The sequence below is a fragment of the Lutra lutra genome, chromosome 2 (genome assembly GCF_902655055.1).
Source record: "Lutra lutra chromosome 2, mLutLut1.2, whole genome shotgun sequence".
Classification (NCBI taxonomy): Eukaryota; Metazoa; Chordata; class Mammalia; order Carnivora; family Mustelidae; genus Lutra; species Lutra lutra.
The window spans coordinates 195,397,343-195,424,855 of NC_062279.1; the positions used below are offsets into that span (position 1 = coordinate 195,397,343).

At 36.3% G+C, this 27,513-nt stretch overlaps 1 protein-coding gene across 10 annotated transcripts in view; it reads right to left on the reverse strand.

Annotated features, from left to right (window-relative positions):
• EPHA5 (EPH receptor A5) overlaps window positions 1-27,513 on the reverse strand; it is a 356,553-nt gene that overhangs the window by 305,853 nt on the left and 23,187 nt on the right. For all 10 annotated transcript variants that reach the window (XR_007125337.1, XR_007125335.1, XR_007125336.1 and 7 more), the window contains exon 2: window positions 16,771-16,835. Coding sequence is in view for 7 of the 10 variants with exons in the window: in XM_047719425.1 (XP_047575381.1) it covers window positions 16,771-16,835 (65 nt within the window). In the remaining 3 variants the exon portion in view is untranslated. The remainder of the gene's footprint in view (window positions 1-16,770; window positions 16,836-27,513) is intronic.

Sequence of the window (27,513 nt, forward strand, 5' to 3'; positions counted from 1 at the left end):
TTGCACAGGTTGTATATTTCACAATTCTAGGTGATGTCACGCAAACTTGTCTGTTTGCATAGGAGAGGAACTGAGTCCTCTTTATCAATGTAATCTCAGTGCTTGGCTTATATTAGTCTATTGGTAAAAATAAATTACATAATTAAATAATCCTGGCTCAGGGCTGCATGACATAGAATGAATTAGAACCCTTTGATGTTGCTTTCCATTATTCTATTTTTAGCCAAAAATGTGCAGTCTTTTGGTTCCAAACAATCACCACTTCCTAGAGATTCAGATGCCTAGTTATTTATCAACCAGTAAGAGATACAGTGAATATAAATTTACATCAAAGGCATCAGGGGACATGCTAGAGGTGAAGACAAAAAGGTCTTTACACTGGAGAAACTTACGGTAGTCACACAAACAATAGGTAAATCTAAAATATCCAAATTTTAGTGTGTTCAATACACAATAAGTGCTCTATTGATTCAGCCTAGGAAGTGGTCACCCTGCTGGGGGGTAATGAAAGGTTTCATGTATTGTGTCTTCAGCTGGGTCTTGAAGAATGTGACTAGCGGTAAGATGGGTTATATGGAGAGTGGGAGGGGAAGCAGTTCAAGCAATTTGTACAAAACGCTAGAGGTAGAAATTTATATGAATCCTTTGTGGAGTTAAAAAGAGAGAATTTAGTTCATTTGGAGGAGGGTGTAGCGGGGTATAAACACAAAGACCACAGTGGCTAGGCTCCGGAGCACAGAGATTCCAGGCTGAGAGATCTGGACCATCCCTTCCTGCATTAGTGCAAGCAATGAATAGCATAAAAGGAAAAAGAGAGAGAGAGGGAGGGAGAGAAACAGAGGGAGAGAAGAATAAGGCAATGAATAGCAAAAGCCTCAAAAACTTCAAACACAAGAGGAGTCTTGAGCATTCTCTCTCCCCCTGCTGCCTTTAATGGAAATAATCAACAGGAATGCTGGATGATTACCGTATATTTTTTCTCTGTGGGAGAGGGAGATTATGTACTCAGAACCATAAAGCATTTTGGTTGCAAAATTAATTCAAATTGACTTGCACGGGAGCACTGTCACATGAATTGAAAACAGCTGAAGAATGGTGAGAGGAGGAAAAAAAAGATTATGATAAACAGCAATCAAACTACTCAGAAAAATACCTAGTGTTTGGACCCCAGGGACCTCTTCAAGGCCTAGTTTTATTTAACATCTTCATTAATGAGTGGGAAGATGGGAACAAAAAAAAATCATCATATTCACATATGGAAACTGGTACAAATAGCAATGAGAACAGAACATTTTTTTCAGAAGGAAAAGGATTTTAGGCCCAGATTTTACATGGACCACAACATTTGGTAAAGAAAATCTGGACAGAAACCTAGAAATCCTCATATACCTAATGAGGAAAAGGGAACCATGCGGACCCTGTAGGAAACAGGTGGAAACGATATTTGGAAATGATCCAAGTATGTGCACAGGTGTCTCACATCACAGGCAAGGTGACAGGAACTTGTACATGACTCTTTAGAAATGATCTGAAACTCTTCACATTTAGGCTCCCTGCTTGTTATACAGACCAATGGAAAAATCCATCAAAAAAAGGAATGAATGGGAAGAATTAAGTATTTCAGTAGAACACTAGACAAGGTGTTGAGAATGGATAACATGGCTGTACACACTGCAATCTGGAGGAAAAAAGAGACAGAGGTTGAGATGGAGGGAAGAAAAATTTCATAGCACGAATTTGTAAACAGGGAGGAAAATAATTAGTTGTGGAGCCATACTTTCCTGCAGAAGTAGGACTTAAACTATGGTCTGAAGGATGAAGCCTTCAGGTAGGTGATTACAGGCAGGTGAAGGAGGAAGGATTAACAAAAGGATTTCATGAATAAGGTCATTCTCCAGTGTATATTTGTGAGTGTCCCTTACAATGTGGGAATGTGTTTTGAGAGCTTCTAAAGAAGAAAATATTTACAATATTTTACAGTGACTTTGAACAAATAAAGTGATACCTGATAAATAATACAAACATATCTCAACCCCACTTTGTAAGAACATACTGTGACTATTGCTAGTTCATGCAATATAATTGCATATATCAAAGACTAAAAATACAACATCTGTCTTGTATGCCAAGGCAGAGCTGGACATTTTAAAGAACTTTCTTCATAATTGCTAAGTTTGCACGTGGGAAATCTAAATGCAAAATTGTGCTTCTTCTAAACTTCAGTGTATGCTTAATGACGATCTTGAATTCCTTAAATTATTTATCTTAATTACCTTACGGGTTGGGTGTTCTTTTTGTTTTTGTAAAAAATAATGAATACAAAGCTACTTTGGAACAGGATTGTGCTTCATTATACTGGCATTTGCATTATATAGTATAATATCCATTCCCTTTAGAATTATTTTCTATCACTGTCCAAATAAAGTGCTTTTCTATATCCACTAATGTGTTCTTTTTTACCCACTTTAGCATTACGTTAATCTTTATTAGCCTCTCCATGCTCAGTGTGGGCCTCAATGCTTGTCATTATCTTTCCTCTCCTTCAGCGGAAAGCAAAGCCAAAATAAGATTCTGGCAAAACTTACCTTGATTATAACCAAGATGTAAGAGATTACCAGTGTTTAAATATTTCCCATCCTTTGCTTTTAATTTTGGGGAAAGTGAATCACACACAACCCCCCACCCCCAACACACACACACACACACACTTTTGGTAAATCTGTGTATCAGAATAGAAAATCCAGTGTAAGTTCTTCCAGGTTCGAGTGAATCCACGTAACACACTAACGATGTATTCACAGTCCATTTTAAGTAATCTAGACCTGAGTTGTTTTCAACTTCAAAAGTAAGTACACAGGTTCTCTAGCTCAAAGAAATCAGAAAGTAGAACAAAGTGACACTAAGACAAGAAAAGCCACAAACTCCTGCTGTGAAGGGTCTTGAATGGAAGATTATTGCTTGTTATTTCTCCCCCCGGGCAGAGATCGGGTTACTCTTGTCTCTATTTTATTACAAATATGATTTAAGTCAATATTCTGAAATCCTTCTCAATTGAATAAATTATTGCACATGATGCTAATAGCCCCTATGATCTGCATAGGAAAAGATTTCACAATAAAGCTTACTTTATTTGACTGAAAGAAAAGACAGCGAACCTAAAAGAAGAGCTTGCGGGACAATTCAGAAGTGAGACCCAGGGGACTGTGTGGCTTGCCCATTGTGTGCTCCAGGAAGTACAGAGAACTCAGTGGGGAAATGGCAGGTTCCACCAAAGCAAGGGAGGCAGGTGTATCTTGTGATCTTTTGCAAGAACAACACATGGGAAAAAAAAAAAAAGAGCAATAGTGGAATTTCTGAGACATAACAGCACAATCTACTCTAAACAAACATCATGACCATTAATTTGATTCTCCCAAGAATAAGCCTTGAAACAAGTTGTTAAAATTTCTAAGAAAACAATGTTATTTACAGCTATGCTTAGAGTATATAGATTAATCAATATTAAATGCTCCAGAAGATGACTAAAATAAATTCAATGTAATTTAAAGGAAGCAAAATACATCTTCAGGTTGCGTACAGATAGGCTGATAAAGCAATGGATACAAGTTTGAATATTTAAGGGAAGGAAAAAAAACGGAGAGAGAAGAAAGCCATAAGTGAGGAAATACTTATTTTATTTTATTTTTTTATTCTTTAGATTTGGTCATTTATATTAGAAAGAGAGGGAGGGGCGGGAGAGAGGGAGGGAGAGAATCTCAAGCAGACTCCCTGCTGAGCCTGGAGCCTGGCACAGGGCTTGATCCCAGAACCCTGAGATCATGTGATCAGGAGATCATGCTCTGAGCTGAAACCAAGAGTCAGATGATTAACTGAGCCACCCAAGTGCCCCTAGAAGATAGTTATCTGAGAAGAGTCTATAGGTTCTGCTGTTATTCAGCCAAATGATTCAATCAGAAAATTAGGATAAATGTATTGCCATGAAGTTTGTTCATCTTAATCTAAATATTTTCATTATTTTAATTGAAATGTGATTTATACAACATAGCTATTACCTTTAAAGAAAAATACATTCTTGAAAGTTTTGCTATTCTTTTCCTAAAGTCTAGATGTGGAATTTGCTACGATACATGCCGTTTAATGGGAAAGTGAAGATAATAAAGTCTATTCATTTAAAAAAATTAAAATAGTTATAAAATTACAAGTATTTTATTTTATTCTTAAGATTTAATCTACTTGCCAGAGAGAGAAAGTGAGAGCACAGTAGTGGGAGCGGGAGGGAGAGGGAGAGGCAGGCTCCCCACTGAGTAAGGAGACCGATGCTCAGCTCCAATCCAGGACCCCAGGATCGTGATCTGAGCAGAAGGAAGACACTTAACCCACTCAGCCACCCAGGCATCCCAATTTACAAGAATTTAAAAGTAAAATCTTATGAAAACACCAAAGAAAAACTGCAGGGATAAGAGTCCATCATGAAATCAACAAACTCAGAGTCTCTTTATTATCCCTCAGCCTCATTCTTAAGAATCATTATTGCTGTTGGGGCACCAGGGTGGCTTAGTGGGTTAAGCCTCTGACTTCGGCTCAGGTTATGATCTCAGGGTTCTGGGATCGAGCCCCATATTGGGTTCTCTGCTCAGCAGGGAGCCTGCTTCCTCCTCCTCTCTCTCTGCCTGCCTCTCTACCTACTTGTGATCTCTGTCTGTCAAATAAATAAATAAAATAAAATAAAAATAATAAAAAAAGAATCATTATTGCTGTTAAATTATGTCTTCCTAATAGGTTGAAACCAAAAAAGTTTGAGAACCTCAATATAGAATATTAATGATAGGTGCTCTGGAGGAAAAAAGAAATTACTCAAATAAGCAGTAAAATTTAGAATTGAAGGTGACCATGCATATTTTACATCAATTAGCCAGAAGTCAATCTGTGTTTTGCTTGTATTTTGTTGTTGTTGTTGTTTCTGTTCTCAATTAAAAGCCAGTTTGGGGGGGGAAATGAGTTTACAACCCTTCTCCTTAAATTTACTCAACATGAGATTGGAGTATGGAGTCTCATGTCTGGGCGTTGAAATATGAAAATTCTTGAAGTCTACTGACTTCATTCAATAGTCAAATGCCAAACATATAGGTGATTGGTTATCACTTTTAATTACCAAAATGTTGCTTTCTGGGTATATCTGGAAACAGCAATAGGGAAGCAGCTTTTAAATCAAGCAATATCCTCTCTATTTCTTTGATAGTTTAGGGATTAGGTGGTGCACTAAAATACATTATCTTATCCTAAAAACAACACTGTGAGACAAATGACATAATAGTCACACAACCTCACCTGGCAGATAGGAAAGCCAAAATTCAGAGAGGTCCCCAAAACAAGAGGAATTATAGATACAGCTGGGAGTCAAGTTAATTCATTCTTTTAATGATCTACTATATAATTATATGTGTGTGTATTATATACACACAATATAACAAACACAACATACTTTTTTTTTAATTTTATTTTTTTATAAACATATATTTTTATCCCCAGGGGTACAGGTCTGTGAATCGCCAGGTTTACACACTTCACAGCACTCACCATAGCACATACCCTCCCCAATATCCATAACCCCACCCCCCCTCTCCCAAACCCTCTCCCCCCATCAACCCTCAGTTTGTTTTGTGAGATTAAGAGTCACTTATGCTTTGTCTCCCTCCCAATCCCATCTTGTTTCATTTACTCTTCTCCTACCCCCTTAACCCCCCATGTTGCATCTCCTCTCCCTCATATCAGGGAGATCATATGATAGTTGTCTTTCTCCGATTGACTTATTTCGCTAAGCATGATACCCTCTAGTTCCATCCACGTCGTCGCAAATGGCAAGATTTCATTTCTTTTGATGGCTGCATAGTATTCCATTGTGGATATATACCACATCTTCTTTATCCATTCGTCTGTTGATGGACATCTAGGTTCTTTCCATAGTTTGGCTATTGTAGACATTGCTGCTATAAACATTCAGGTGCACGTGCCCCTTCGGATCACTACGTTTGTATCTTTAGGGTAAATACCCAGCAGTGCAATTGCTGGGTCATAGGGTAGTTCTATTTTCAACATTTTGAGGAACCTCCATGCTGTTTTCCAGAGTGGTTGCACCAGCTTGCATTCCCACCAACAGTGTAGGAGGGTTCCCGTTTCTCTGCATCCTCGCCAGCATCTGTCATTTCCTGACTTGTTCATTTTAGCCATTCTGACTGGTGTGAGGTGATATCTCATGGTGGTTTTGATTTGTATTTCCCTGATGCCGAGTGATATGGAGCACTTTTTCATGTGTCTGTTGGCCATCTGGATGTCTTCTTTGCAGAAATGTCTGTTCGTGTCCTCTGCCCATTTCTTGATTGGATTCTTTGTTCTTTGGGTGTTGAGTTTGCTAAGTTCTTTATAGATTTTGGACACTAGCCCTTTATCTGATATGTCATTTGCAAATATCTTCTCCCATTCTGTCAGTTGTCTTTTGGTTTTGTTCACTGTTTCCTTTGCTGTGCAAAAGCTTTTGATCTTGATAAAATCCCAAAAGTTCATTTTTGCCCTTGCTTCCCTTGCCTTTGGTGATGTTCCTAGGAAGATGTTGCTGCGGCTGAGGTCGAAGAGGTTGCTGCCTGTGTTCTCCTCGAGGATTTTGATGGATTCCTTTCTCACATTGAGATCCTTCATCCATTTTGAGTCTATTTTCGTGTGTGGTGTAAGGAAATGATCCAATTTCATTTTTCTGGATGTGGCTGTCCAATTTTCCCAACACCATTTATTGAAGAGGCTGTCTTTTTTCCATTGGACATTCTTTCCTGCTTTGTCGAAGATTAGTTGACCATAGACTTGAGGGTCTATTTCTGAGCTCTCTATTCTGTTCCATTGATCTATGTGTCTGTTTTTGTGCCAGTACCATGCTGTCTTGATGATGACAGCTTTGTAATAGAGCTTGAAGTCCGGAATTGTGATGCCACCAACTTTGGCTTTCTTTTTCAATATTCCTTTGGCTATTCGAGGTCTTTTCTGGTTCCATATAAATTTTAGGATTATTTGTTCCGTTTCTTTGAAAAAAATGGATGGTACTTTGATAGGAATTGCATTAAATGTGTAGATTGCTTTAGGTAGCATAGACATTTTCACAATATTTATTCTTCCAATCCAGGAGCATGGAACATTTTTCCATTTCTTTGTGTCTTCCTCAATTTCTTTCATGAGTACTTTATAGTTTTCTGTGTATAGATTCTTAGTCTCTTTGGTTAGGTTTATTCCTAGGTATCTTATAGTTTTGGGTGCAATTGTAAATGGGATGGACTCCTTAATTTTTCTTTCTTCTGTCTTGTGTTGGTGTAGAGAAATGCAACTGATTTCTGTGCTATGATTTTATATCCTGACACTTTACTGAATTCCTGTACAAGCTCTAGCAGTTTTGGAGTGGAGTCTTTTGGGTTTTCCACATATAGTATCATATCATCTGCAAAGAGTGATAGTTTGACTTCTTCTTTGCCGATTCGGATGCCTTTAATTTCCTTTTGTTGTCTGATTGCTGAGGCTAGGACTTCTAGTACTATGTTGAATAGCAGTGGTGATAACGGACATCCCTGCCGTGTTCCTGACCTTAGCGGAAAAGCTTTCAGTTTTTCTCCATTGAGAATGATATTTGCGGTGGGTTTTTCAAGATGGCTTTGATAATATTGAGGTATGTGCCCTCTATCCCTACACTTTGAAGAGTTTTGATCAGGAAGGGATGCTGTACTTTGTCAAATGCTTTTTCAGCATCTATGGAGAGTATCATATGACTCTTGTTCTTTCTTTTATTAATGTGTTGTATCACATTGATTGATTTGCGGATGTTGAACCAACCTTGCAGCCCTGGAATAAATCCCACTTGGTCGTGGTGAATAATCCTTTTAATGTACTGTTGAATCCTATTGGCTAGTATTTTGGCGAGAATTTTTGCATCTGTGTTCATCAAGGATATTGGTCTTTAGTTCTCTTTTTTTTGATGGGATCCTTGTCTGGTTTTGGGATCAAGGTAATGCTGGCCTCATAAAATGAGTTTGGAAGTTTTCCTTCTATTTCTATTTTTTGGAACAGTTTCAGGAGAATAGGAATTAGTTCTTCTTTAAATGTTTGGTAGAATTCCCCCGGGAAGCCATCTGGCCTTGGGCTTTTGTTTGTTTGGAGATTTTTGATGACTGTTTCAATCTCCTTACTGGTTATGGGTCTGTTCAGGCTTTCCATTTCTTCCTGGTTCAGTTGTGGTAGTTTATATGTCTCTAGGAATGCATCCATTTCTTCCAGATTGTCAAATTTGTTGGCGTAGAGTTGCTCATAGTATGTTCTTATAATTGTATTTCTTTGGTGTTCGTTGTGATCTCTCCTCTTTCATTCATGATTTTATTTATTTGGGTCCTTTCTCTTTTCTTTTTGATAAGTCTGGCCAGGGGTTTATCAATCTTATTAATTCTTTCAAAGAACCAGCTCCTAGTTTCGTTGATTTGTTCTATTGTTTTTTTGGTTTCTATTTCATTGATTTCTGCTCTGATCTTTATGATTTCTCTTCTCCTGCTGGGTTTAGGGTTTCTTTCTTGTTCTTTCTTCAGCTCCTTTAGGTGTAGGCTTAGGTTGTGTACCTGAGACCTTTCTTGTTTCTTGAGAAAGGCTTGTACCGCTCTATATTTTCCTCTCAGGACTGCCTTTGTTGTGTCCCACAGATTCTGAACCGTTGTGTTTTCATTATCATTTGTTTCCATAAATTTTTTCAATTCTTCTTTAATTTCCTGGTTGACCCATTCATTCTTTAGAAGGATGCTGTTTAGTCTCCATGTATTTGGGTTCTTTCCAAATTTCCTCTTGTTATTGAGTTCTAGCTTTAGAGCATTGTGGTCTGAAAATATGCAGGGAATGATCCCAATCTTTTGATACCGGTTGAGACTTGATTTAGGACCAAGACTGTGATCTATTCTGGAGAATGTTCCATGTGCACTAGAGAAGAATGTGTATTCTGTTTCTTTGGGATGAAATGTTCTGAATATATCTGTGATGTCCATCTGGTCCAGTGTGTCATTTAAGGCCTTTATTTCCTTGTTGATCTTTTGCTTGGATGATCTGTCATTTCGGTGAGGGGAGTGTTAAAATCCCCTACTATTATTGCATTATTGTTGATGTGTTTCTTTGATTTTGTTATTAATTGGTTTATATAGTTGGCTGCTCCCACGTTAGGGGCATAGATATTTAAAATTGTTAGATCTTCCTGTTGGACAGTTCCTTTGAGTATGATATAGTGTCCTTCCTCATCTCTTATTATAGTCTTTGGCTTAAAATCTAATTGATCTGATATAAGGATTGCCACTCCTGCTTTCTTCTGATGTCCATTAGCATGGTAAATTCTTTTCCACCCCCTCACTTTAAACCTGGAGGTGTCTTCAGGTTTAAGATGTGTTTCTTGTAGGCATCATATAGATGGGTTTTGTTTTTTTATCCATTCTGATACCCTGTGTCTTTTGATTGGGGCATTTAGCCCATTAACATTCAGGGTAAGTATTGAGAGATATGAATTTAGTGCCATTGTATTGCCTGTAAGGTGACTGTTATTGTATATTGTCCCTGTTTCTTTCTGATCTACTACTTTTAGGGTCTCTCTTTGCTTAGAGGACCCCTTTCAATATTTCCTGTAGAGCTGGTTTGGTATTTGCAAATTCTTTCAGTTTTTGTTTGTCCTGGAAGCTTTTAATCTCTCCTTCTATTTTCAATGATAGCCTAGCTGGATATAGTATTCTTGGCTGCATGTTTTTCTCATTTAGTACTCTGAATATATCATGCCAGCTCTTTCTGGCCTGCCAGGTCTCTGTGGATAAGTCTGCTGCCAATCTAATATTTTTACCATTGTACGTTACAGACTTCTTTTCCCGGGCTGCTTTCAGGATCTTCTCTTTGTCACTAAGACTTGTCAATTTTACTATTAGGTGACGGGGTGTGGACCTATTCTTATTGATTTTGAGGGGGGTTCTCTGAACCTCCTGGATTTTGATGCTTGTTCCCTTTGCCATATTGGGGAAATTCTCTCCAATAATTCTCTCCAACATACCTTCTGCTCCCCTCTCTGTTTCCTCTTCTTCTGGAATCCCAATTATTCTAATGTTGTTTCGTCTTATGGTGTCACTTATCTCTCGAATTCTCCCCTCGTGGCCAGTAGCTGTTTGTCCCTCTTTTGCTCAGCTTCTTTATTCTCTGTCATTTGGTCTTCTATATCGCTAATTCTTTCTTCTGCCTCATTTATCCTAGCAGTGAGAGCCTCCATTTTTTATTGCACCTCATTAATAGCTTTTTTGATTTCAACTTGGTTAGATTTTAGTTCTTTTATTTCTCCAGAAAGGGCTTTTATATCTCCCGAGAGGGTTGCTTTAATACCTTCCATGCTTTTTTCAAGCCTGGATAGAACCTTGAGAATCATCATTCTGAACTCTATATCTGACATATTACCAATGTCTGTATTGATTAGGTCCCTAGCCTTTGGTACTGCTTCTTGTTCTTTTTTTTGTTGTGAATTTTTCTGCCTTGTCATTTTGTCCAGATACGAGTATATGAAGGAGCAAGTAAAATACTAAAAGGGTGGCAACAACCCCAGGAAAATATGCTTTAGTCAAATCAGAGAAGATCCCAAATCGTGAGCGGGGAGAAAGGGTATAAAAAGGGGTTCAGAAAGAAAAAAAAAAAAGAAACTATTAAAAAAAGAAAGCCAATAAAAATATAAAAAGGAAAATATATATATATATATTTTAGATAAACTATTTAAAAAACGTTAAAAAAGAAAATGGTAAAAGTTAAAAAAATTTAGCAGTAGAAGAGAAAAAAAAATTGAAAAAGAAAAAAAATTAAAATAACTGCAAGGCTAAAGAATCATGGGGAGAAAGCCATGAGTTCCATGCTTTGCTTTCTTCTCCTCTGGAATTCCGCCACTCTCCTTGGTATTGAAACTGCACTCCTTGGTAGGTGAACTTGGTCCTGGCTGGGTTTCTCGTTGATCTTCTGGGGGAGGGGCCTGTTGTAGTGATTCTCAAGCGTCTTTGCCCTAGGCGGAGTTGCACCGCCCTTACCCGGGGCTGGGCTGAGTAATCCGCTCGGGTTTGCTGGGTTTGCTTTCAGGAGCTTTTGTTCCCTGAGCACTTTCCGTAGAGTCCGGAGGACGGGAGTGAAGATGGCGGCCTCCCGGTGTCCGGCCCAGAGGAGCCGAGAGCCCGGGGCCCCACTCCTCAGTGCGCCCTCAGAGAACAGCGCCCAATGACTCCCATCACCCTGGCCTCCGGCCGCGCTCCGAGCTGACCGAGCCTGCGACCGGTTCAAGGTAACCCCGAGCTTAGAGCTCACTCCTCGGCTCTGTCTCTGTAGCCGGCTTCCCCGTTCTAATACCTGTGAGCTCTGCGACACTCAGACACCCCCGATCCTTCTGTGACCCTGCGGGACCTGAGGCCGCGCTGACCCCGCCTGGGCTTCACCCCAGTTAAGCCTCTGGAGCGATGTCCCTCAGCGAAACAGACTTTTTTAAAAGTCCTGATTTTGTGCTCCGTTGCTCCGCCACTCGCCGGGAGCCGGCCCCTCCCCCCGTGGTCTATCTTCCCGTCGCTTTGGATTCACTTCTCCGCCAGTCCTACCTTGCAGAGAGTGGTTGATTTTCTGTTTCTAGAATTGCTGTTCTTCTTCTCTTCAATCTCCCGTTGGATTTGTAGGTGTTTGCAATCTTTAGATAAGCTATTTATCTGATCTCCCGCTACCCGAAGTAGTCTCAGCCTGCTACTTCTCCGCCATCTTGACTCCTCCTCCAACACAACATACTTTTGAGCACCTATGTGCTATATGTACATTTTTTTCAAATACTTATGATCTGGCACTGAATAGAATGAAACCCACTCTGGCTCATTTAAAACTTTTTTCAGGTGAATTTCCTTTTCAGCATCAATTCCTCTTTTTTATAAACTAGGAATCTGGGCACCATCCAGAACCCAGTCATGTTCTGGAGACCTAACTGTTTGGAGGACTTCGCCTCTGGTTTAAAATAATCAGTCTCCTGGAAGAGCGGGGCTTGAAATAGAATGTCTTTTACAGCTGCCTAACCTTGGGCAATTCACTTACCCTTACTGAGCCTCCTTTTCCTCATCTATAAGAATAATACTAAGTATCTTTTTTTGCATTGTCATTGTTAGTGTTAAGTGAATTTATGTACTTGAAGTATTTTTCACAGGAAGACAATTAGAAACAGTGATATGATACCAGATGTGCCAAATACAATACATGTGGTCTTCCCAGTGTGGCACAAATTACCAGAGAGACCTTGAGCGAATACTGTCACCTCTCTGCCACTTTTACACATCTATAGAAAGAAAAGATAGGATAGAAAACATTTCATCTACCACATTGTTCTAACATACTTTGATTACTCATTCTAAAAATAATAATGCTGCCTCAGCTGTTTTCTTCTGTGCCATACTCACTGTGCCTAGAAAACTCACTGACACATACTAAGCTCCCAGTCCTGTTGAATGAATGCATGCAGGAAATTTGCATAAATAGCAAACCTTGCTGTAACATAGTACTTCTAGATATGTCCAGATTAAAAAAAGGGAAGGAGAGTTTAAGTTACTAGCACGAAGTATGTGTGCGTGACGTGCATACACATACACGTACAGTCTCTCTCACATACTGTGGCTAAAGAGAGCATGCTGAAGCCCAGATTTGAATGATGTTTCCTGATGAAGGGGAAGTACTCAAAGAAAATCTATCTAGAAGAAACTATCCCAGCATGTAACAATCAGAGATTTCTTTTTTTTTAAAGACCCTCTTGAAACAAAAGAAAATCCTGATGACTGTAGTTCTTAAAGATATTATTTATTTATTATTTGATAGAGAGAGAGAAACACATGTGCAGGCACACAAGTGGGGGGGGGAGGGGTGGAAGGACAAACAGACTCTACTCTCTGAGCGCTGAGCCCCACTCTGCTAGATCTCTGGACCCTGGCGTCAGCACCTGAGCTGAAATCAAGAGTCGGTCACGTAACCCCTGAGCTACCCAGGTGCTCCAATGATTGTATAGTATTAAATGACTCTAAAATACTGCTAACATTACAGACTAGCAACTTAAATAATTTGCTGACTCTCACAAAATAGCAACCTTTATTCAGCTTTGGGCTGTTGGGCTGCTAATTCCAGTTCTGAAAGTTCCAACTAAACAGAGAAGCTGGAAATTCAGATCGTATTTGGAATCTCTCAATCTTTAATGCTGACAAGGAATTCAAATGGATATACTTATATGGAAAAATAAGCAAAACAAACAAAAAAAACAAAACAGTTGGATCTCTTGGTATAAGGAGAATAGAAATGCAGTAGATCAAAGAAAGAATATTTGCTGAGTGCCAGCACTGTGCCAAGTTCTACTCTCAGTCCCACTATTTAAATCTTGATGTAAAACTATATCTCAGTAATTTGTGCTCCATTTTATAAATTTTAAAAACAATAAAGTAAGTTATCATTTTAATACATATTTACGGAAGTTCTCTTATATGCCAGGACCTGAGCCAACTTGTAGAAACACTGCAGAATGGTAACATGAGATAGCTATAGGAAGCCCAGGAGTTGACAAGCATAGAAAAAGTATCACAGGAGCAATGATTGTTTCTAAGAAGTGTGTGGAACATGTGCATGACTTGAAGGGATGGATAACAGTGTTTCTTTTAAATACTTGCCTAATCCTTAGGTGCAGACTTGGGGTGAATAAATAAAACATTCATTCCTAAGGCCTGAAGTTCGAAAAATATTCTGAAAAGGAGAATATTCTTATTTACTTAGTTTAATAATGGCGTTCAGACTGGGGGAGCTCTGAGTTAGATCAAATCAATACAGCCTTACAAAAACTGTCTTCCAGGAAGCTATCAGATCAAATAATGACAACTCCCTGGGATCGAGTCTTTGAAGAATCTCCTGTCCCACTCCGCCTCTCCCGTGCCTGCTAGCCCGCTGCTTTTCACCTAGCCAGCCGGTGTCTGGTCTTTCAAGGCTACCTCACAGCTGGAGAGGCAGGAAAGGACATAAGGAACCTTAAATGCTAAAGCTATTAAAATAAACTAAAAGAAGGAAAGAAAAAAGACAATATCCAGTTCCAATAAATAATAAAATTTTAACCTAATTTAATCTTTAATTTTTTTAATGCTAAAGTTAATGCTGCTGTTCTAACAATATTCCATCATTTTTCTTGCATAAATGATCCTTGCATTGCTCCAAAACTGGTTAATTTCTGGAGTTCTGAAAAATCGATTCTGACAATATTTGCCAGTTTTCTCATGGCTTATATGGAGAAGAATATTTGCAGAGGCCCTTACTCCAAAATTTTCGGTGGCCTCACTTTTGATCTATGTATCATCTAATCATAAATGGTAAAACCTACTAACAATAGAGTAATATATTAATTCTTATTAGAATTAATTACACTTTGAATACTCATTTCTTTATGCTATAATTTTAATATTTCCTTTATTTTGTGTTTGAATGACATAACACAAAATAAAACATCTATGTTCTCTACACATTGGACAAGTGTGGACAAGTACCTACTGGGGCAAATGCACATTCACTGAGTTTCTCTACTTTAACTTTTTTTTTTTTTAATATCAACATCAGGCATAGCTATGTCAAAGAAACATAACTCAAAACATTATAAGAATGTTGAAGATAAAACACATTGTTTAAAATACTGAACACGGGGCACCTCATGGCTCAGTCGGTTAACAACCTGACACTTGATTTTGGCTCAGGTCCTGGTCTCAGGATTGTGGGATCAAGCCCTGTGTTGGTCTCTGCACTGAGTGTGGAGCCTGCTTGAGATTCTCTCTCACCCTCTACCTCTCTGCCTATCCACCCTCCCCACATACTCTCTCTCCAAAAAAAAAAAAAAAAAACACCATTACTGAAAATTTAAAAATTTAAAAAAATTAAAAACAACAAAATCAACAGTATACTAACAATTATAATGGAAAGAAAAAGAAAGCATAAAGTTGTTAGAATGGAAAGTGCTCATTCTGGATGTAAAGGGACTATGTTGCTACAACAGAAGTAGTTGTGTTTTGTACAAAATTGGGTAATCTCCCCCAAAAATTTACACTGCAAAAGCAACTACAAATCAGATTTACCCTCAAAGATGGACTCTGCCAAACCTTTTCTGAATAACTCCTGGATAGAAAGAGGAGACACACAAAACGAAATTCAAAGGGAATACGAAAAATTTTCTCAGGCTTTTAAAAAATTAACTTCAACCGCACCTATCAGCTATCATCCCTGAAAGGGCAATTTAAAATATCTACATAACAGATCATTTTTGGTATGTGAAAAAATTCAGAGTACAAAATACAGCTATAGGTTCCCATACATGGATATTATCCAGCCATGTACTTGTAGAGGGGTCATGATAGATGAAAGAAAAAAAAAACAATTTGAGATGAGGAGTGGGAAGAGGAAAACAGAAACGAAGAGGAAAGAATATAGGAAAGGTAAAAGAGAGACTAACAGAATATACACCATTATGTTGGCACTGGCTATATTTGTTTGGTACTATACTTTTTCCCCTTAGCTTATATTTATGTCCTAACAGCTTAACAAGCTGTTAATATACTTTATTTAGAGTATGTCTCTAAATGCAACCATAATTTTTAACAACCAAAACAAAATACCATCTTAATGAAAGAAATCACACTGAGATTAGGAAGTTAGCATATAAATTATGAATTACAATAATTAATACGACTTGTTTTACCTCCATAATAACTCTGTAAAGGACTGAATAACATACCTGATTTTTTCCTCAATTGCAAAAAAAAAATAATATAAGTCTTGACTATGTGAGTTATGACAATGTTAGATTACTTAATTACACCAAAATTAACTTTGGAACTCATAGGAACTATTATTACTGCAAATAATTTTCTAAATGAATTACTTATATACACTATACTATAAAGTTTTAAATATTCAAAACATTTAAATTATTTTCTCAAAATAGAGTATTGAAAAATACTATTTGTCCTTGCCACAATATGGTTCTATAATGAATTTAGGTAGTTTGAGTCTGAAAATTATAAAATAGGTAAATATTAAAGTTATATATAAATAAAAATCTCTCAAAATATGAATTGTTTTTAATGTCATGCAATACAGTTATTATTTTCTGTGTAATATAATGATTTTATATCACACTATTTTACTTATATTAATATTCCATCTGATAATATAGTATACTTTTAATTGAGCAGAAGATAATGAAATACTTTTTAATATAATCTATGTATTAAGACTGTAGTTTTACTTAATTTTTACCTAAAGCACATTATTTCTAATGTACACCAGTAAAATAAATTACTAGCAAAAACAATTGCTGATTATAAAAATCTTCCAATGAAACAGCTTTCTGAGAGTTTTCACTGAAGAAAAATTAAAGAATTGAAAGAAAACTCTGATTACCTACTTGATTGTCTAAGAAACTTTTAATCTCAGTAAAATTTAAAGGAATTTCTTATATCATTTTCATTCCCTAATGTAGTGAATAAAATACAAAATAAATTGTGCTTGAATCAACACTGGTCATTGACATGTTAATCTCTATTTCCTAGTCAACATAACCAGGATAATAGCAAATCAAAATATTTTCAGTTAATTTTCATTTTTGACATTTAACATGATGTCCACTCAGGTAGCTTAAGTTGTTGGGAAAATATAAAGGCTTACCCCATTTTTTGGAAAAGCAATCCATCCCAAGTCCCCCATGACAGTACGTGAATCCAATAAATTCACTGAAAGAAAAAGAACACAAAACTGAGTCAAATGTATAAAAAAGTATCACTATTTTCATAGTGTTAATAAAGTGCATATTTCTTACATAGCTGAAATTAAATTAAGTATTCATCATGAATACAAGAGTTATAATTTAATGAAAACACTATTTGGATGCATAAGAACAAGTGATTTTGAATAAACATGTGGAAAACAATTACAGCAACAGTACGTAAACAAGTCATTACTCTAAGTGCTCTTTTCTGTCAAATAAGAATGAAAGAAAAGAAGTAGTAAAAGGAAAAAGAAAAAAAATGAAAGTCAACAGAAAACTAAGGACTATGTCACTCCTTTAAAGGCTCTCAATTTGGGGATTAAGCTGCCATAAATTTGTGACTAAACATATTGTATTTTCTTCTGGAAAGCTATTATGAAGCAATTAACAAATAATTTACATTAAACAGAAATAAGCTATCCCCAAGTTTGTAAGATTTTTTTTTTGTGATATTAACCGAAATCTGTAATCCAAATTGCAAGTTAAATTAGGAAATAAATCCACACACGCATAACTAAGCCAAGAAAATTATAGCAGCTCTCAGGGTTGTTGCTAGAGTTAAGTGTCGACTGCATTCCCCAAAATATCTTCTACTTACAAATAACCATAGTCTATAATGTGCTTCTTATAGAACTATCAGCTACATTTTTGAAATGTAGACCTCAATTATGGTTGGATATCCTAAAATATTTGGAACTGCCAGAATGGAAGCCCGAATATCATTATTACAAAAGGAAGCCATGAAAGACTATGTGTACACACATGCACTCACAGATACACACACAGTGTTTATATTTCAACAGGTTTATCTACTGTTCTCCCTCCCCAGGCCCAAATTAAACTAGCTTATGGGATGTTGAGTCGTCAAACTGTCAAACTGCTTCAGACCTGGGTCACAGATGATCATCTTTCCAGCCTATTATGCGTATTCCAAGTGATCTACCTTGGCCCACCAGGGAGCTGAAACCATCTGAATGAGCATGGCATATGGACCCAAAAGGGAAACAACTGGGTTATCCCTAGTCAGAGGTACTGAAGCTTCTTCCTTATACTACTTCAAGAACCACTACCTTGAAATGCTACCAATTTGGGAAAAAAAAAAAAAAAAAAGAAAGAAAGAAAGAAAGAAAGAAAAAGATTCTATCTGTAAGTGTGAAGCTGGAGCACTAAAGTAGTAATAGCTGATAGACTGAGAAATGTGTTACAATACTCTTACAACAAAATATAAGGTGATGGGGTGCCTGGGTGGCTCAGCCCTTAAGCGTCTTCCCTTGGCTCAGGCCATGATCCCAGGGTCCTGGGATCAAGACCCGCAATGGGCTCCCTGCTCCTAGGGGAGCCAGCTTCTCCCTCTCCCACTCCCCCTGCTTGTGTTCCCTCTCTCACTGTCTCTCTCTGTCAAATAAATAAAATCTTAGAAAATATAAGATGAAATTATTACAACTAAGAACATTAGGATCACAATTGAAATAAAAATTTTCTATGTATTATAGAAGTTATGTGCTTTTAAACCTTATTATCCATTGTTATCCAAAGATATGTCTTACTCACTAAGTTAACAGTCTGTGTAATACTAGTTATATAAAGAGAAACCAAAACTTTACAACTATCATATGATCTCCCTGATATGAGGAAGTGGAGATCAACATGGGGAGTTAAGGGGGTAGGAGAAGAATAAATGAAACAAGATGGTATTGGGAGGGAGACAAACCATAAGTGACTCTCAATCTCACAAAACAAACTGAGGGTTGCTGGGGGGGCTGTTGGGAGAAGGGGGGTCGGGTTATGGACATTGGGGAGGGTATGTGCTATGGTGAGTGCTGTGAAGTGTGTAAACCTGGTGATTCACAGACCTGTACCCTGGGGATAAAAATGTATTATATGTTTATAAAAAATAAAAAATTTAAAAAAATTTTTAGAAAACACAGAAATATACTCAATACCACATATATATATGGCAGCCTTCTATGATATGTGTGTACTCAAAATACTTGTATATTTCTCTCATTAGGTTCTGAGCTCTTTAACTCTAAAAATCCATGCCTATAGAATGTTTGCCTCATCTTTAGCCTACACATATCAGAGTGGCTTTATAGAATAATAAAATAAATAATTTGTTGGATTATTCTTTTTTAGAAGAAACTGGGCTAGCTGAAGACTCTTGTTTAAAATGATAAAAACAAACTGGAACTATTCCACTACCCACTGACCTTACAAATCCACCAGTCATCCCACTAAATCTAATTTTTTAGTTAGATCCATACTCTTTTTACTCTATTGTTGGCTTTTCTAGTTTCCATGGGGATAAAGCTACATTAAACTTAAATGTCCTTGTCCTCATTTTAGTTTTTCTGGGACACTAGGGCTATGTCTAGACATGACTAAATACCATGGGAGTGCAGAACCTAAATCGTTATGTTTATTCAACCTTACGATTCACTTGATTCACCTTTGATATTGAACCGCAGCATATCTGTGTAGACCTGATAAAATAGAGCAAATCAGCAAGCTAAAGGCCTTCTACTATGATGGCAGTCAAACTGAACTTAATCCTGTAGTGGCAAACTGATGTGAATAGGAATTCTAGGAATTCATAACTAGCCTGTCATGAGAAAAATAACATTCCTTGTAGGCCTCTTAGTAACATGTGTATCTTCAAATATCCATTACTGCCAACAGAATTCCAGATTTCCTTCTTAAATTTAGTTACCTTCACGTGAATTAACTTTAATCTAAGTTACTATTCTTAACTCTTTTTTGGCTGAAAATATATATGTGTATGTGAAATTAAATGAATGAATTCAAAATACTAGCTGGGCTGTTAATACATCTATTGAGAATTTTCAATATTGGCATACGTTACTAAGCACATGAAAATACCCACAACAGAAACGTACATGATCCTTCTTCTGATGATCTTGTCAAAAGTTCTTCTTCAAAGAAATAGATTAGGAATGTCTTATAAATTAGGAAGTTTATAAGACATAAACCTATGTCATTTCCTACTACTGTCTAAAATTGTTTTTGTTTTGGAAACATGTTTTCATACAATGCAAAGAAAGATACTTATACATATGATTACTAAATTATAAATTTTTAAAAAAGTAAAATTAGATGTTTCAGGCAATTAGTTGCAGGTTACTATATTGTAATTTTGTTCATATAATTCAGAGGAAATTGGAATTTGATGCCTCGGGAAAAATAATTAAAATTGGAGTTAGTAGATAGTTGATAGAGATATTTACATAGAAATAGAAATAGATATATAGATGTATGGATACAGAGATATGGAGAGTGTTAGTTTTCTTATACCTCCAAGCTTTGCACTTGCTGCTTTAGCTTGTCCTTCCCACCCTTTTGAATCGCTAACTTCATTTATTCAACAAAACATATTTCAGGAACTGTTACCTCTAAGAAGCCATCTCTATTCCTCTTTCTTAAATCTAGATGAAGTATTATTACTGAATAGTCTATTAGCACCCAATCATTATCTCCAAAACACTGAATATACAGAATTGTATTGTTCCCTTAAAAGAATACCATGTTTGACCCATGCCTATGACCTAGCCTGCACTCAGAAGAGCTGAATAGCTGTTTGTCTTATTAATGAATCATTTGGTCAGTGGGCAGATCAGGAGGGTGTGTCTGAACCAACACACACCAGTGGTTCTCAACATGGGCATCTGATAATGTTTGGAGACATTTCTGATTGTAAAAAATGGAGAGTGGGAGGAGTATTTGCTACTGGATTCTCACGGGAAGAAACCAGGTATGCAGCTAAGCATCTCTCAATGCACAGCAAAACTTCCCTGCCCGAGATAATAAGAATTATCTGGCTTAAATTTCACTAATGCCAAAGTTAAGAAACGCTGGTATACACCTATGATGCTCTCAGAAAATCTCTATTTTCATATTCTTTGTGCAGCACAGCAGTAGTACGAGTTTCATTAATAGAAGTTAGCATATTTGGAGGCATTCCTTATAAATAAATTAAAATACTACAATTTAAGGAAATAAGAGTAATAAAAATTGAAATCATATATGGGGGAAATAGATTATTCTTATTATCCAAACCCTTAAATCATTTTTCATATAACTAATGTAACTATTATTATAAGTGTTCTTATTTATGCTTTAATAATTTCTCAACATTCATGATGGCATGCATGAAAAAACACGACAACACTGATATTATTAATGCCTCCATTTCCTCTACTACTTAAGCTAGTAACATAGAAACCAGAAGTTTAGACATAGGGTATATATAAATGGGCATTTTCAGAAGTTCATTACCCAATTTCATTACCGAATTTATTAAAGGGGGAGATTGGCAGTAATGGAGCACAGTCACTAAGTATCTTCTATGCAACAATTACAGTAATTAAATTGTTCTGGACAGTATATATGCTTGTTGTAAATTGCAATGAATACACAATGAGTATTGATCCTCATTGTACAACTTAATTAAAACTTGTCTGGGAGAAGCCACTAATGAATATAATTAGAGGGAATGTTTGATACCACAGTTATTCTGAAAGACATTAATTAGATATCAGAAATTTTATGGAAAATGTTTTTATTCTATTATTTATATTTTAAAAATAAAGTCACACTATTAAACTGAAAGACAGTCTTCAAGGTCATTTTCCTCAGCCATTTTATAATTACAATGAAAATGGGCATATTAGTTGGTATTCTCATCAGTAATTAAGAAGACTGATTCTCCAGGAGAAATAACTCTTCAGGGGTCAATGAGTATATAGTCTATTACAAATTCCTAAAGTTAATATAGGAAAAAATGATTAACTAATACAGGAACTTTTAGGAAGTAAAAATAAGTTAACTGTCTATCCAGACGAATAACAGATTACAACTGAAACTAATTCAAACTAATCTGAAGTATACTTTAATTTTATTACTATACACTAATAAATTTAACGCTTTCTTGAACAGAGAAAAGCCTTTAAAGAATTTACTTTCAGAAAAGTCAGAAAGTTGTTAACTCATTCTTTTGGTTGGGATTCAAGAGTGGGGGAAGGAAAGGATAGAATGAGTAAAATTTAATATGCATGAGAAGATTGCTAAGTTCTCAACTTCACACATTCTAACAATTAAAGATTAATTTAAGTTAATAATTCAAATATGCTCTTCAATGATTATAACTTTCAAATATTCATAACTTTCCGTGTATCATTTTGACTCCATATCTTCCTCCTTAACATCTTGCTAATATTAGTCATAAAAAGCAGAAACAAATTTGTTAGATTCTTCAGGAAAATGATACAATCAGATGAAGGTGTTTTGAAACTTTAGAGTCAAAAGACAGCTCAAGGACACTCCATCCCACCACCGTTAGTTGCACAAGGCTCTGAAACAATGTATGATCCTTGATAACACGAAGGTAAAATAGAGTGTCAGTGGCATATTCCTACACTTACTTTGTTCCTAATTTTCCCTATCTTTACATAAACAAACAACACACAACTGTAATGGTATAGTTGGACCTTCACCACAGCAGGAAGGAATACTTTGGATTCATAGCAGAGAAGATGGCACTGTTTTTCTTTAAAGGCAGTAAATCAAAGTCCCATTGCATACAGTTAGGATTTTGATAGATGCTTGCTTATTGATTTCCATTTAACAATATTGGAAAGGCTACAGGATTCAATTATAGCACGCATTTTACTGATCTGTGGGAACAAACCCCAGATGTACAGCTGTCCAGCCTCTCTCCATGGTCCCAGTCAGCACAGATGTGATTTCTTGCTTCCAGGCTAAATTTTATAATTTGACAACTGCTGCAGGGAACAAAGAAAAGTTGACAATATGAGTGCAGGGAAAGAGTACATGTGTTTCCCATTGGAAAACTAAATTTGTAAATTTGGTAAAAATTATGTTAAAAGTTTAGGAGTGTTATGTAGATTTCTGGCAGTGCTCTACTTGAAGGCAAAAATCCATAACTAACAGTGTTTCTGAAGACAATGAATGTGAGAACTTCTCCCCCCCCGCCCAATTCTGAGCAACCTATGTGTATAACCTCTTTCAGGGAAAAAAAAAAAAGGATGAATATGGAAAAAGGATGAATATAGAAAAATTTTAAAAAATTATTCAGTGTATACTATGTGTCAGATGTTCTATCAAGTAATTTATATATATTCTTTAATTTAATCTTCCTAACAAATGTATAGGCTTAAAAATAAAACTGATGGGGCACCTGGGTGGCTCAGTTGGTTAAGCATTTATCTTCTGCTCTGATCATGATCTCAGTGTCATGGGACTGAGCCCCACATCGGGATCCCTGCTCTGTAAGCAGTCTGCTTCTCTCTCTGCCTCTCCCCCCACCATGCCTATTCATGTTTGCTCTCTCTCTCTCTCTCTCAAATAAATAAATAAAATCTTAAAAAAAAAGAACACTGATAATTTCCAGTCTTATTCAGAGCCCAGCAGGTAAATCAAGGAAAGAAGAAACCATGAAGTAATACTTGACGTCTTTATGACAAACCACAAGTACTCCCTATGGCTTCCCACAACCAAGTCCCTTCCTTGGAGCCAGAATAGAAGATACCTTGATTACAGCCATCTATCTCTCTGGACATCCAAAGGCCATTATCTAAACTCTGATCATGAATGAATTTACTTTGTACATGAACTATGGGTGCTGAACACTGCTTAAGAATAAAATATCATAATCAATTATCTAATTAAATATGTATTATAAATTAACAATGGCCTCAAATGGTCCATCAATATTCCCTAACAAATCTACTCTTTGGGAAATCAGTTTTCTCATAAATTAACCACAAAATACTTTGTAAAATTTTAGTTAAAATATTAAAAATAAATCTCATATTCTCTTCCAGCTAATGTTCTCTTCTAAATTCAAATTATTAAATGAGTTGTCAATATTCCTGTCTATTTCTGCATATTCTTTTCATTCTTTACCTAACCCACTACAATTTGGATTCAATCTTACCATTTTATCAAAACTTCTGTTAGCAAGTTGATTTGTGATAATCATGTAGCTCTGAGTTCCTAATTTGGCAGTATTTGTCCATACCCCCACGGACAAACTCTCTCATATCTTATCTTCAATGACAACATATTTCTGTGATTTTTCTTCTACTTCTCTGGCTATTATTCTCATTATAAGCTACTCTACCTGAACCAAACTTCAAACCCTGGCTTTGATTAATACTCTAATTTTTTTTAAAGATTTTATTTATTTATTTGACAGAGATCACAAGTAGACAGGGAGGCAGGCAGAGAGAGAGAGAGAGAGAGAGAGGGAAGCAGGCTCCCTGCTGAGCAGAGAGCCCGATGCGGGACTCGATCCCAGGACCCCGAGATCATGACCTGAGCCGAAGGCAGCGGCTTAACCCACTGAGCCACCCAGGCGCCCCAATACTCTAATTTTTATAGACCAATTTCACTTCTCACTCTACACCAATGAATCTTGACTAGAACTTAACATAGGACTAAAAATAAAAGAAGCTTTTTGAAAGAGTAAATGTCTCGGCCCCAGTCCACACATACTGAATTAGACTATTTAGGATGGAAAATGGTTAGTAAATATTTTGTTGCTTGCTTTAAGATATCAGCATATATCCTTACATAAGAAACTCTATAGAGGGGCTCATGAATTTCTATCTTCAGATATAATGTAGATGTTAATGACCCCCATAAATCCATATATTTTGTTTATTTCTCTCTCCTGAAATTGCAATCAATCTATAAAACTGCCTACTGTTTTTGTTTTTGTTTTTGCTTTTAACACATTCATGATATGTAATCATCACCCAAATAAACAAAGTATCTTCCCTGCACAAGAAAAAACAAACATCTCCTCCTTGGGGAAAGCAATGACATAGAACTACTTGTTCTATCCAGAAATCAGTGAGTCATCTTTGTCTCCTTTCCCCTTTACTCACACACTGAATCAGTGACCAAACCATATCCATTCTAATGATCTCCTATATCTAACTCTCTGAACTGGCTGTTGTTTTTCATTCTACAGCATAACCAAGCCAGCCAAGTTCTTGCCATAATTTTTCACTTGAGAAAGTCGTAACTGGTTTCTCTGTAGAAAGGCATGATCCCTGACAATTTCTTCAAAAAGCTGTATTCAGAAAGATTTTTCTAAGCAACCAATATGATCGTGTCACTCCCCTACTTCAAACCTTATAGTTAGGTTTCATTTCTTTTAATATAAGTCCTTCCAGGATTGGTCTCCATTTTCCTCACCAGTTTCATTCAGTCTTTTCCCTCCTTCCTTGTCCACAATATGGCAATACTGAACTTATTTCAGTTCCATTATGTGGTCTCACTACTGATTCAGTTCTGTCCAATGAGCTGTGAAGGTGATCTGAAGGGAAGGGAGTTTTTGGAGAAGAAAATATTAGAAAAGGAAACTCCTGGCTGTTTTGAAAGTTGCTGGGTATGGGTGTATTTCCTGGAACTGATGCAGCCATCTAGAGAAAATAAGGAGAATCAGCAGAGAGCAAAACCTACAGATTAGGGTTGACAGAGTGAAGGGATGGGAAGTATTTGGTTCCAAATTATATCATAGAGTAGCTAATCCATCTAAATTTGAAACTTGCTTCTCTTAGGACTTTCTGTTATGTCAGAAAAAAAATATATCAATTTTGTTGCTTAATCCACTGAGGAAGTGATTTGCTGTTATTTTCAGAGGAAGACATTCTTAGTGATACAATTCCTAAGTGGCAGAATGTGAAGGTAAACTCCAGTCTCTTTTATTCCAGAGTCTGCTTTCCTTTCATCATGCCTTGAAACATCTAATACTCTATTATTAACAACATTCCAATAACATTCCCAAGTGAGTTACTTAAATTCAGATTATCTTTGAAGTGATCTCTAAAATGACCTTTGTTGGGGTGCCTGGGTTGCTCAGTTGGTTAAGAGTACGAATTTTGATTTCAGCTCAGGTCATGATCTCAGGGTCAAGATATGGAGCCCTGTGTTGGGCTCCCCGTTGGGGGTGGAGCTCGCTCAGGATTCTTGCTGTCCCTGTCACCCCCTCTCTAAAAAAAGAACAACAAAATGACCTTTGATGTCCCTTTCAATGTTAATATATTATGCTTAGTTGTTGACTCTGTACAACAACTATTGCCTTTAATTGCTTCAAAATACTTTCATCTCTGCCCATTTTGTTATTTTTATTTCTTTTGGTTCATTTTGTTTCAAAATATTTTTCATCATCATAAAGAGTTTTAGCCTCTGTTCTTTGAAAATTAGGCAGTAGAATTTCATATTACAAAGCATAAAACTCCGAAAGAAGCAAAACTTAATAAGAAATGTAAACTAAAGATTTCTGAATAGTTATTAAACTCTAAAATTGTAAACTCGGGGAGATGGCAAAGAGGATTTCAGAATTAGTATCCACTGTTTATTCCATACAAAGTTTTTAGGCACAGGTAACACTGAAATCCACTGACAGCTAAATTATGACTAACGAGCAGTCTGCTACATTTACAGGACACATGGCATGAAAAGACCAAAACCATATGGTTTTCAGCAGCTACCTTGTCAGGTGTGGTAACCAAACTTGTCAAATTTTACATATTGTTTTTATTCTAAAGAGAAAAGTAAACATTAAATGACATAACAGGCTTGAAAATCATCACATCACAGAATACACACATTTAATAGCTACTCGGTTCCACATCACACTGTATATGTAAGAAGCTATTCCTTACCAAAGAGTGTAAATCTTCAATACTTGAAATAAATGTGCTTATTCACAATTCACTTTTTGAATGGTTCACTGCACAGAGAATATTCATTAAGTCTATGGTTCTGGTTTGCTACTATGTAAGCTTATAGAAATGAATTTACTTTGAGGGACTCAATTTTTGTATCTGTAATATTAGTGATTGAAACTAATAAAATTATATGTCTGTGCTTAATATACATATATCACTTAGTCTTAACAATGATCCTTTGGTATGTTTTTCCCCTGTTTTTCAGATAAGGAAATTTGAAGTTGAGAAAAGTTAAATAGGGCAGTGGTCCAAGGTCCCAGAGCTAATAAACACATAGGTGGAATATAAATCCAAGTCTTATCTAACTCCAAAGCTCTTTCTTTTGCTTCTATATCACATCAGTCCAATGTTGGACTTGCTGAATCCAAAGGTTTACTCCTTTGAAACTCTTAACCCCTATATCTCAACAAATTTTATTAAATCAATGAATTGTGAATAGTATGCTACAGAACCCAGCATCTACCATAAAATTCTAAGAGTACTGTATATAAGATGGAAATCTTCACATATATTAACCTAAACAGAAAAGACATTAGTTTTTCCTGGGAAAATCAGAGTTTAGTATCAAATATCCAACTAGTTTGCAGTAAGTTACAAATTTAGTATCAAATTTCCAAAGATTCAACTAAGTTACAAGATCCCTGAAAGTGAAAGTGTAAAGAACAAAATAATTATGAACCCTCTTTTCCTAATTTTTAATTTTATTATTCATTATGCTTTGCACATGTTAATTGGGGGCAAAACAGGACATATATTTGTTCAAATACATGAACTTTGTCCTTAGAAGACAAAAAGCACATAAACATAGAATGAAAAATATATAGAAAGCTGATTCTTTGTTTTGAATGCATCCTTACCCCAGTC